This window comes from Girardinichthys multiradiatus, chromosome 4, assembly GCF_021462225.1.
Source record: "Girardinichthys multiradiatus isolate DD_20200921_A chromosome 4, DD_fGirMul_XY1, whole genome shotgun sequence".
Classification (NCBI taxonomy): Eukaryota; Metazoa; Chordata; class Actinopteri; order Cyprinodontiformes; family Goodeidae; genus Girardinichthys; species Girardinichthys multiradiatus.
In genome coordinates, this window is record NC_061797.1 from 14,674,568 (window position 1) to 14,687,630 (window position 13,063).

Sequence of the window (13,063 nt, forward strand, 5' to 3'; positions counted from 1 at the left end):
GGAACACTTGTCCCCACTGTCTGCCAGGCTATTCTACACTAACCGTTTACTGAGGTTATATAAGACAGCGATGCACCAGTCAGAAGACCAGGGGATATTTCAAAAATAATCAACATTTTTTTCTGTTTTTTCTGTTAATGCTTGAAAAGATGGGAAAAAAACCAGCTGGTTCTTTGATGCACTTTTTCTGGTTGAGTTGTTCAAAATCAGATAAAGGTTAGGGACATATGCTTTGACGCATTAATGGGGATAATCGTGTTAACCCTTCATTTTGTGTTGGATTCAAAACTGTGACCTCTAACGAGGAACCAGCAGCACTTTATTTACAGAGTTTTTTCACATTTATTTCTTACGTTTAGGACAAAGTTTACATAAAGCAGTTTGTGTTACAGTCCTAATGGGCAGGTTAAGGGAAATCTGATAAGGACAATAGGCCAGTAAAACCCAGAACACAGTACGTACTATAAGAAACCTGCATAGACACTAGAGTTTAGTAAAATATTATAACAGCCAAGCCTCTGGGCTGCAATTTACCCCACCTTAGTAAAAGGACAGAGAGAGGTACAGAAGGAAGAAGATTGGTGGAAGGAGAAGCAACAGAGGGACATGAAAGAGAAGCATAGACACATACTTGGGTTCGTCGCCAACTTCCACCTCGGCCTGAGTTGTTATCGGAGCGTTGGAGTGAGCCAGTGGATCGTCAGCATTCAGCTCGCCGTTGGTTGAACTGACCACCTGCGGCATAGACCAGTGTTACTTCAGATTAACCCACCGACTGTTTAAAATCGATGCACCTCACAGTTTTACCCGATAATGCTGGCCAGAAACAACAAGAGAGACAAAAACTTCACCAGGTCATCTCTAGTTTAAAGTTTCCTTCAGAGGTCTCAAAACCTATTTCCAGTGCACCAAAGTGACAAGAGCCAACAACAGCAATCGTCTTTTTCAGTAGGGGTTGAAAAAAAAGATTAGAAAAATGTTTTTATTTTGCGGCCCAAACCACCATGTCCAACAAAAATCAGACCTCACCTCTGACACAAGGCATGCCAGTCAGAGAGTCTTCTGCCCTAACAACCACACATGGTGGGTAGAAGCCAAAGAAAATGTTGAATCTAAAAAAAAAAAAAGTGTGGTTTTTGCTAAAAAAAAAAAAAAAGGAAGGAAAAAACAGAGCACTCTTTTAGGTCTTCAAGCGTGCATAGAATAACCCCTACTGGTAACTTAATGTGACATCAAATAGTAAGTAACATACCTGTTGATAAAGATTTTATTAAGATGACTAAAGAAGCAGAGAGCAAAGATTTTGTTTATCAAGCAATTACTTGAAGAAAATGAAACTTAAGTTGTATTATTCCTTACAAACATTTACCTATGTTTCTCCTTCCACTCAACCTTCCAGTATTGTGCTTGGGATATAGAACTTTGTGCTTTATTTAGTCATGGCCTTATGTAGTTTATAAAAAAAAAAGTCAGTCGACTGGTCACAGAGTGCTGTATCCAAGCACCCTAAAGAAAAGTTGAGTGGAAGGAAAAAGGTTGGTAGAAAAAGGTGAGCAAGCGACAGGGATACCAACAACTATCAAGTCAGCAGAATTCCCCTCGACTTAGTTGGCCAACATTTGTGTATTAATTTTTTTATATTTTTAATTGATCTGTTATTTTCAAACACTGAGAAACTGAATTCTGAGTTTTATATTTGCTGGAAGCCATAATCATCAAAACTTACAGAAATAAACACTGGAAATATATCACTCAGTGTGTACTGAATCTATGTAATATACCACTCTTATCAAAATAACAAAAATATATTTAAAAACTCTTTACAGAAGTACAGTATTTTCTTCTGTTTGAAAATTTCAAGATTAAAAATAATTTCCCCTAATCAGGCACCTCTAAATAATTTTATGGATAAGAAGATTTCTGTTTGTTTTTATCTATGGGACCCAAAACAGTATCAGCTGCTCCCTGGTTGATGTTGGCATGAAGGACTAATTGGTCATTTGTCCACAACTCATACCTTAATAATCAAACCTTGTTAAGGTAAAAGATAATCTACGAAACTGGGAACAGAGGTTTAATTAAATCAGAATGCCCCTTTGAGCACAACTACCCAGCCCCACTTTCCAGCATGCATTTCCTTGGCAGCACCAGTTCATCCTGCCATGCAAAAGGTGTGTTGCTTTTGTAAAAGAAGTGCCTCTGAGTCATGAAGTGTAGAAACCAGAGATCAAAATGAGAAACTGCTTCCAGATGCCAAAAATCACACTTGGAACATGTGGGGTGGGTGGCACCAGGTCACATGCATATGGTGGAGCAGAAAATAACATTTCCCAGCCAGGGGTAAAGAAACTGGGGGTGGGAAGTAAAAGGCTGTAGATCTGTCTCACACTCAAGCCTAACTCACGGCATAAAAGATACAGCTAATTGAAATACATTCTATTTATTTGACATAATCTCAGATCTGATGAAATATAAATGAAAGTGGTAAGAACGAAAACCTTATAGATGTAACCAAAGTCATTAGTGTTTACTTTTTAAGTGCAGGCATAAGGATGTTATTTTATCTCAGACTATGAGACAGATCTGACTTCTTGGAGATTGGGGGAGGAGGGGAGGGGGGTGTAGGCTGATCAGGTAAGGGGTGTGTACCTGTACTGAGCCCCCGTGCCTGTCCGCTGCCAGGTGGGAGGTGAGATAGGAAGAGTTTGCTTGCCGCGTGGGCTGCACCTCCCATGCTCCTCGCCGGTCTGAGACTGCTGTCTGCTTGGGAGTCAGGGTTGCGATAGGGATGTGAGGGGAAGTGAGGTTGGGGAGGGGGGTGCAATGGGAGAGGGAAGGAAGGGTGAACGTGATGGAATAATTGCATTAGAAAAGATGGTATTTGGGTGTGTGAAGCAAGGCACCATGCGAAAGCAGCATGACAAATGAAGAAGAAAACAAAAACAGTCAAATAAAAGCATGATTTTAAAAATGAAATCAAAGCAAGGGCAGAGAGCTCGATCAGAAACTAGTGGGTCTGAAGCCAAAACAACAGAAGCTCCTCCGGTTCAGCTTATTACACCTAATACAGACATCCACCCACCCACGCAGAAAGCCTTTTGAATCTACTACTAAAATACACTCCTCTCAAAGTCCTACTTAAGGTGCTATAAAAGATGAACGATTAACGTATACAGTGCATTGCAAAAGTATTCAAATCTCTTGAACTTTTTCACGCTTTGTCTCATCACAGCCACAAACTTCTATATTTCACCGAGATTTAATTTCACTGAAAAATAGTTTTTACATTGTTGAAGGTAAAGATAAAGATCCCCCCCCATCAATACTTTGTAAACCAACATTTTTCTGCCATCACAGCTTGAAGTCTTTTTGAGGTGTGTAGAGATTCAAATCTTTACCTATTCTTTGTTGCTAAATGGCTCAAGCCCTGGATTTAGGTCTGGACTTTGACTAGCCCATTTTAAAACAGGCATTTGCTTTGATCTATACCAGAAGAAAATCACCCCCACAGCATGATGCTGCCACCAGTTTATTTTACCATTGCAATGATATATTCAGGGTAATGTGCAGTTTTACTATTTCTAAACACATAGGCCAAAAAGTTTAATGTTGTTATCTGACCAGGCTTGTGGCAATGTAAAAACAGGCCTTCAATTGTATTTCTTTTAACAATGACCTTCTCCTTAGCCCCCTTCATGTAGGGCTGCACGACTGATACTTGTTCTGTTGACAGAATCTCCCACCTGAGCTGTGGATCTCTGCAGCACCTCCAGAGGTGCCGCGGATTTCTTGACTGCTCTCTGATTAATGCCCCCCTACCAGGCCTGTCAATTTAGATGGACGGCCATGTCTTGATAGGTTTGCTATTGTGTCATAATCTATCAGATGTTGAAAGCCTGGGAAGTTATTTTATGACCCAACTCACCCCTGGTCTGTCTGCTCCTTGGTTTATATGGTGCTGTTTGTTCACCAGTAACGTACCTCTGAGGTCTTCACCGAACATCTATAAGCTGACTGAAATTCAACTACACACAGATAGACTTTATTTACTAAACGATACAGCTAAGAGCTTTATTTTATTTTTCTTCCTCTTTACAAATATGCATTAGTTTGTGTTCATCTATCAAAACTAATCCCAATGAAGTACATTGAAGCTTAAGGTTGTATTGTGACAGAAAACCTCAAGGTGTGTGAATACTTTTGCAGAGGGAAGATTATGAGCATTATATTTTCACCTGCGTGGTAGTGACATTTACAGCAGAGTGCAAACCAAAAATGTTGACTTAATGTCAACTAAATGACTTCAATTTGTTTTTCCAATTTACTTACACTGATCCATTAAATATATTGTTTGTCACCAACAGAACAACATGCCACCGGTTGCATAATGAAAATGAAATAAATACACTTCCAATAGGTAGACACACATGAAGCAGAGGTCAGCAGAGTTCTTCTAAGCACTAATATTTGTATTTCTTCCTGTTTTTGTATTTTTGATATTTTAATTAAATCTGACATCTAAATTTAATTAAATAAAATTAGACGTATACTACACAACTGCAGCAAAGCATCCGAGCTTTCAGTGAAAACACTGCTTGGATTTCCTGGAAGATTTAGCCACAGTATTATAAGGAGGAGCCTCCTAGATTGAAAAGACCAGACTTCTTCATAGATGGTATAAAGCCCATGTGACCTGGTTGATGTTTTCTGTTAAAGAACTAAAAAGATGACATTAAAATCCCAGTGAGGCCTCCTGCAAGGAGCTGCAGAACTGCTGCATCATGACTGAAAGGCAGACAGACTCGTGAGCAGAAAGCCCCACCATCCATACTGCCAGTACAGCCACTGCCACTGGTGTCATTCAATTCAACACAGGACATAAACAGTAAGCTTCACTCTGCTGCAAGAAAGAGGTTAGTGTTTCAGGTAAGCTACAACAGTACGAGTTTACTTTAAGATGATCATTGTCCTAGTTTGCTTCAGCTTGGCCATCAGTGAAAACGTTCATTTTGTTAGTCAGATTGAACCAATCAGAACTCGAATTCTCGCTCCGTCTGATCAAACCGTTTCTGGAAAACATCTCAGACCAACAACATTGAGAGACTGAACCTTTTAAACGGTTCTTCAGTAGCACAGAGTTTGCTAATGCCAGCTGATCTCCCCGTTTCTTGCTCCCTCATGCGGCGTCATCAACCTGAATACATACAATGCACAATCAGCTGGGTCTTTATTTCCCCGCCTGCTTAAGTCCGGCAGTGGAATTCCACACTTCATTCCCCGGCTGTGTTTTTATTATCGAAGTAGAGCTGCTAGCAAAACAAATCCAGCATATGCTGCCAACTAGTAGGTGTGAATTCACTCTCTGGATTTTGTGAAACAGTTTTTGCTTTTATTTTTGATGCCTGAAGCAATGCTTAATGTCATATTTACTAGACAATTATATCACTTTTTCCTTCATAAAAAAAAAGATTATTAACTGATTTATGTCTTATTTACAGTTGTTGTTGAAGGTTAAAATATTAGTGGCAATTCCATGCAGTTTTTCCAGAAACTCTTCTATAATACATTATTTACAAGAGTAAAAAAAGGCCAGTTTGGGTTAAATATTCCTGTACATACCTTTATTAAATTGCTAAACAGCTGACTGGAGTTAAATCGTGTCAAAAGCTCTCCCAGGGGTGAAAAGAAAACCATAACATACCTGATTTCTAACTGGAGGGTGCTGCGAGGGCCGGTCTCTGTGAGGATGGCTGTCTCTCGTGACTGCAGAGGCACCAGAGTCTATATGGACGGATCCCACCGGCGTGGGCTGATGGACAGGACGACAAGCTGAATTCAGGGATCAGGCTGATTACAAGGCACAAACTTTAAATCAGCATGTCATGGGTCACTTACTATTTGTCTCCCAACCCAGTCATAAGTGTAGTCAAAGGTGTATCCTTTTCTCTCAAACAGCTCAGTAAACAGAGTCCTCAGATATTCGTAGTCAGGCTTTTCAAAGAAGTCTAACCGCCTCACATACCGCAAATAGGTGGCCATTTCCTCTGAATGGAAGAACACAAAAAGAAGGATGTATGTGATATGGATAAAGTATAGATATACATATATATGTAAATACTAGAGATGCACTAAGAAATCGCCTGGTGATGACTTATTGGTAGGTCTGATTGGTGATGGTAATCAGTGGATTTTACGGTCAGAAACTCAAAATCTAATCCTCATCATGCCGGTGAGCACACCACATTTCAGTGCTGCCACTGATCCGTGTGGAAGTTGTTACTGTGGGAAGAAGACTCCAAGTTAGATATTTTCAGTTTCAGTGAGATGATTGGAAGGAAGTCAGAGGATAAGCAAAAGGTGCAAAAAGTTACTTGAAGGAAACCATTTTTTTCCGATGAGCCAAAAACATGAGATGCTTCAGCCGATAACAGGAAGGTTGACGCATTATAGCCAAGCTGCTCTTTTTTTAGTTTTTTTTTTTTTTTTTTTGAGCGTTCAGTTTCTGTCTGTTGTGGAATATGGAGGATTTGAAAATGTTCATAAACTGGTGATTGAATATTGGTGCATCTCTAGTAAATACCATTTCATTTAGAGAATTATGAGGAGGAAAACAACAGAGAATCAGAGCAAATATCCACATTCATAAAGTTATCATCAGCCTACCTGGGAAGTTCTCACAGAGGACCTCAATGGGAGTGTTTCGTTTCGTGTCTCCAATCTTCTGGTATCTTTCTTTCAGTGTGTCAGCCTAAACAAAGATCCACAGGATGCATGTAAGCACCTTATAAAGACCAATACTGATTAACAAGAACATCATAACAGAATATTTCACTTCTATTCTCTTAAATGTTAACGTTTTACTGAATAATGCAGGTGGGTAAATTCCTAATTAGTGTTTTATTACATTTCTATTCTATTTTTTATAGAGTAACAGCAATTTGATGCTAGTGACATATGGCAATAGTTTCATTGCTCTATCAGGGTTCGTCTTCCCATTGAGCAAAACTTGTATTTCTTGAAGTATCCTGTCACGGTACTAAGTGTAGATAACTTGTGCACATCTCTTCCCTATTTTCCAGTCTACAAAACCTACATAAAGTCTATATCAGGACCATCTGCAGATGAAAGCCACTGTGATGGCTAAACTTTCAGAAGCCCAGCATTTGGTCCTCTCCTCCAACCAACTGTTTACATTTTTCTATGAGTAAGTGAGGATTCTCATTCCTGGATCAGTTCTTCTTTGTTCTCTTTGTGTCTCTGCTCTGTTCTCTCAAACCCCCAGTCGGTCGTGGCAGATGGCCGCTCACACTGAGCCTGGTTCTGCTGGAGGTTTCTTCCTGTTAAAAGGGAGTTTTTCCTCTCCACTGTCGCTACATGCATGCTCAGTATGAGGGATTGCTGCAAAGTCAACGCCAGTGACTGTCCACTGTCTCTACATGCTCATCCAGGAGGAGGGAATGCTGCAAGTCACTGACTGGATGCAATATGCAGGGTTTCATTAGATAGAAAAAACTTTTTATCCAATTTGAATAAATAACTAACTCTGACTGCACTGTTCAATGGTTAGGATTAATTGGAATGTATGTACCTGACTGTTGTGAAGAGCCTTGAGACGACATGTGTTGTGAATTGGCGCTATATAAATAAACTGAATTGAAATTGAATTGAACTGATAAAGGGTAAGGACTTGCTGCTGCCCTTCCTGAAATAAGCTGCACCAAATTGATAACAAGCATATGTTTCTGAAATGTCTAAGTATCAACATTAACGGTTACTGAAAGACTTTTATACAATAAATGTGAAAAATCTAATTATGATTTTAAATATGCACAGTTAAAACCCATATGTTCAACTGTGAAGTGTTACTCTGCACTGATTAATGTTTGCCTACGTAAGAAAAGAGATATTCTCTGACAGATTCAGGTCATACCTTTAGTCCTTGCCAAGGTAAACTCCCACGCAGAAAATACATGAACATGTGCCCCAAAGCCTCCAGGTCATCTCGTCGGCTTTGCTCTGTATCAACACATTTCGTTTTTGTTATATTGTCATAAAAACACAAAAACAAAGGGCTTTATATGCCCAATCAACCTTTGAGGCCTTTACAGATCAGCTGTGTTTATACTGAGAAGAAACTACAGTTGTGCTCCACTTACCAATAAGTAAGGTCATTTTTTTTTTTTAGGAATATTAGAGTTAAGGGGGCTGAGTGTAAATACAAAGAACTTTAAAATACTTTCCAGATTATTATTTGCCAAAAAAATCTTAAACCCTTTTCCTTCCACTTCAAAATATGTATTAATTAGTGTTAATTTAATACATAAAATCTAAAGAAAACACATTGGATTTTGGGTTTTCAACAAGACAAAAATGGGAGAGTTACGAGAACGTTTGCAAGGCGCTGTATATATGAAACCTTCAGAGAGACACAGCTTTAACGTCATCTTACCTTTGCCTAAATGTGTGTTGATGGACATGTATCTGGCAGTACCAGTCAGGCTCTTATGCTCCCGGTACGGAATGTGTTTTTTGGTCTCGGGGTCGATGTACTCTTTGGCCAGGCCGAAGTCAATGATGTGGATGATGTGCTCCTTTTTATTCCCTTGCCTTCCGATGAGAAAGTTTTCAGGCTTGACATCTCTGTAGATGAGATTCTTAGAGTGCACGTACTCCATTCTAGATATCTGGTGGGGACAAACAGAGGAATCAGCAGCAGGAAACATCCCCCTTCCTCCCAAAAAAGACATGAACAAACCACTGTTCAGTAACGCTGAGCTCTACATCACTGGTACCCACCAGCTGAATTGCAATCATTAAGACAGTCTTTAATGAAAAGCTCCTGTCACAAAGGTCAAAGAGGTCCTCTAGACTCGGCCCCAGCAGCTCCATAACCATGGCGTTGTACTTCCCACAGGGGCCGAAGTAGAACACCTGAGGCACGCCCTCTGCTAGAAGAGAAGAATGACACAAAGACTTGAGAAAAGACAAAGTAGAAACATCCCACACATCCTACCCTCACTAAGAAAACAGAATACTCTGTCTCTCCATTGTTTCGGCTGGGAGTACTAGTGGCAAAACAGAAATAAAATATTTTAACAGCCTCGCAGAACAAACTCTGTTTACAATCAGATCCTCTAAGCTCCACTCAGTCTAACCGCTTCACATTTTAATGCATTCATCATCTTGGCTCCTATTTTTTTATTACTTGCCACTGAGCAGTTTAATGCTGAGTGGGCAGTTTCATGTGACTATAATGATGGTAGAGGTGAGGCCCTTATACTACTCTGTTTGGGTTGTTGGTCATGCTGGTCTTCTGGGTACTGAAGCTCTTTGTTACAAATGAACATTAAAACAAAAATAAAAAAGCTGGAGCTGCTTCCACGCGACATTATTTTTCTCTATGCAAAAACATCCAAATGCAGCCAGAGATGCCGTAAGCGGAGGCCTCCACCCTGCTGTCATCCTGACCGCATCCTATGCAGAGATCAGGAAATCAGGTCAAACTGGTAATTGGCTTCAAGGAACCATAACTCAAAGTTACTGCCAGTCAGTCTCTATTAAAAGTGTAATTCCAAGAAAGTTCACAGAAGGCTTCAATCTTGTTTTAAAAGTCTACTGAACTAAGGTGGTGTCAATCATGGGAAACTGGTACTCGTACAGAAGCTTTACAAAGAAGGAGATGAATGTTATTGTTGAAAACGTCTAAGATTTTTGTTTGCAATTCCAAGCAGATAGTTTGATTCTTAACATTGGCTGATAAAAATAAGTGCTTAATAAAAAGAGCAACAATCAGCAAATGAAACTGAAATACATCTCAGACACACACACACACATGAACCAGTTACCAGCAGATAAATCAGGTGGTAACCGGTTGAATTTCAGCTTGATCAGCACCGATCGGTGCCTGGCCAGTCAGAAACTTGATAAGACAATTTGTTTCGGATTTTTCTGAAGTGCTACCAGGTTGTACTGGCAATAACACTTCTCAGTGTGGCTGTGTGAAGAAGACTCAGAGTTGTGTTTTGTCTGTATCAGTGAGATGTTAAGAGAGGGTTTCAGCTGATAACAAAAAATCTGAAAGGAGGTTTCAACATTTTTCCATTTTGAGCTTTCAACCGCTGCCCATCATTGAGCATTCTGGATTTGGAAGCGTTGGCAATGACGATACCAACAAATACATTAAAAAGGACAATAAAAATAAGCTTCACTTAAAAAACAATAAATGCAAATTTAAAACAAATAAAAAGCTAAGACATGAGAGAAATGAACTGAGCCGCAGTGGCTGTTTAGCTCTTACAAAAAGCTGTAACTTCTGATTAGATATCAGATATTTACATCCCCTAGACTGCAAATAGAGACTATCGACCAACCCTAACCATGCCATTAGTGAATATAAATGTCATCTATAATCATTTTGTCTTCATTTCAAAGAAGTAAAACTGTTTTACAGCAACTGCTCTGTTCCTTGTATAAATTATAAGCTTTTCTTGTGGTTCATAAAGAGAAATTTAAATTGGCTAAATTAAGTAGCGGCTTTACGAGAACTACAGGCCGGAACCCCGACACAAAATTCTGATTAGTACATCTATTCATACAACATGTCCAAATTTGTTTTCTCAAAATGCTTTAGGTATTGATCCTAAATTGTGAAAAGTGGCATGAATGGCAGTAGGTAATGCATGGGACTGTAAAAGGCATGCTGTGCTGCATCCTGTGTTTCTGGATGCCATTATGTAGTTCTGTGGGTTGCTAATTGTACCACAGGAATGAGCTGTGGAAGGGCTAAAACGGTTCAGATAAAATATGTGCTATAAATTAGTGGAGACGGTTAAAACGAGACTGGTCAGGGGTTGGGAGCAACCAAACATCAGGGATGACACAAGCACAAATGTGAGGCAAATGGTTTATAGTACAGGGCATAAATGATCCTTTTAATTCTGTAGGGCATCTCATGTTTACCTGTTTTTAAATATAAATTGTGAGTTTAATTTAAAATATAAACTTCTTGAAAATCCTTTGGATAGCTTGAGAACTGAAGAAAGCTACTTGATACACAAAATGCAAAGAAAAGAAGGCTGGCTTCAGACTTCAAAAAAGCAATGTGACTCAGATAAAAGGCTAAGAAAATAATATTCATCTTTTAGAACCTCATATTTTTATGCTTGGAAATAAGGCTGGGCTTGAACACGTCTAAAACCACACAAAAACATCGCTCTCAGGTTTCTCTAATCCAGCTGGTTTCATCCCTTCCAAACTGGAGAACGAGAGGTTTACTCTGAAAAGAAGCCGTTTTTACATGTAGTGTTTCATGATGTGACAGACACCTTCAACACCTCTGCTGTGTAAACCCACCCTTAGACAAACTGATGTCCTCCTCAAACATGATCCTCCTAACTAGAAGGATCATCATGATTTTGTTAGATCCAGCAAACAACAGAACTCTTCCTGGATGATTCTAGCTGAATACCTAAACGCAGACTCTTACGCCATAATGGAATCATCCTCATTAATATCCAGAGACATTTGGTTTCGCACGAGAGAACTACACCTGACACATCAACTGAGTAAAGTCGCATGGATTCATAAAAACACTGACCCACAGATGCAAAACAACCCTGTCAGCTGAGAGGAATGTGGTACAGCGAGCAGCCAAGAACAAATGAGGTCACATTATCCCATCTGGAGAAGAGGGCAGAGGTAGGTTGGAGCTAAGAGAGGCAGGCCTGCTTGCAAAATATTTAATAGGTTTCCGCACAGTTGGCCTTTCCCAGTCTTTGCCTCTTGCAGAACAATAGCCATTATTGTCCCAGCGTGGATATCATATGGACCTGAGGAAACCCAAAATCTCGTCAAGAATCATAAATTACAGTGAAACAGCTTTAAAGCCAAGCTGTGCCTTTAAGCTTTTTAATTGTTTTCTATGAGTTGAGATTTTGATAAATCAAACTGTTTATTGGAGGCTTTAAACATACATACACACACATACATAAATATATATATATATATATATACATACATACACACACACACATAAATATGTATATATACACACTGCTCAAAAAAATAAGGGGAACATTCAAATAACACATCCTAGAGTTGAATGAATGAAATATTCTCATTAAATACTTTGTTCTGTACAAAGTTGAATGTGCTGACACAAAATCACACAAAAATCATCAATGGAAATCAAATTTATTAACCATTGGAGGCCTGGATTTGGAGACACACCCGAAATTTAAGTGGAAAAACACACTAGAGGCTGATCCAACTATGATGTAATGTCCTTAAAACAAGTCAAAATGAGGCTCAGTATTGTGTGTGGCCTCCATGTACCTGTATGACCTCCCTACAACACCTGGACATGCTCCTGATGAGACGGCAGATGGTCTCCTGAGGGATCTCCTCCCAGACCTGGACTAAAGCATCCGCCAACTCCTGGACAGTCTGTGGTGCAACGTGACGTTGGTGGATGGAGCGAGACATGATGTCCTAGAATCGGATTCAGGTCTGGGGAACGGGCGGGCCAGTCCATAGCTTCAATGTCTTCATCTTGCAGGAACTGCTGACACACTCAGCCACATGAGGTCTAGCATTGTCCTGCATTAGGAGGAACCCAGGACCAACCACACCAGCATATGGTCTCACAAGGGGTCTGAGGATCTCATCTCGGTACCTAATGGCAGTCAGGCTACCTCTGGCGAGCACACGGAAAGAAATGCCACCACACACCATTACTGACCCACTGCCACACCGGTCATGCTGAAGGATGTTGCAGGCAGCAGATCGCTCTCCACGGTGTCTCCAGACTCTGTCACATGTGCTCAGTGTGAACCTGCTTTCATCGGTGAAGAGCACAGGGCGCCAGCGGCGAATTTACAAATCCTGGTGTTCTCTGGCAAATGCCAAGCATCCTGCACGGTGTTGGGCTGTGAGCACAACCCTCATTTGTGGACGTCGGGCCCTCATACCATCCTCATGGAGTCGGTTTCTAACCGTTTGTGCAGACACATGCACATTTGTGGCATGCTGGAGGTCATTTTGCAGGGCTCTGGCAGTGCTCCTC

General features: G+C 40.2%; 1 protein-coding gene across 10 annotated transcripts in view; it reads right to left on the reverse strand.

The window, feature by feature from the left end:
* Positions 1–13,063, reverse strand: part of csnk1g1 (casein kinase 1, gamma 1) — a 29,343-nt gene that overhangs the window by 3,950 nt on the left and 12,330 nt on the right. For 2 of the 10 annotated variants that reach the window (XM_047364010.1, XM_047364003.1), the window contains exons 5-12: positions 8,797–8,945; positions 8,450–8,684; positions 7,931–8,016; positions 6,664–6,748; positions 5,896–6,044; positions 5,702–5,809; positions 2,650–2,763; positions 632–735 (exon numbers count right to left, since the gene is read on the reverse strand). In XM_047364010.1, coding sequence (XP_047219966.1) covers positions 632–735; positions 2,650–2,763; positions 5,702–5,809; positions 5,896–6,044; positions 6,664–6,748; positions 7,931–8,016; positions 8,450–8,684; positions 8,797–8,945 — 1,030 coding nt within the window. Of the gene's footprint in view, positions 1–631; positions 736–2,649; positions 2,764–5,701; positions 5,810–5,895; positions 6,045–6,663; positions 6,749–7,930; positions 8,017–8,449; positions 8,685–8,796; positions 8,949–13,063 lie in introns of all 10 variants that reach the window. The other 8 variants (XM_047364001.1, XM_047364004.1, XM_047364005.1 and 5 more) reach the window with 4 other exon arrangements.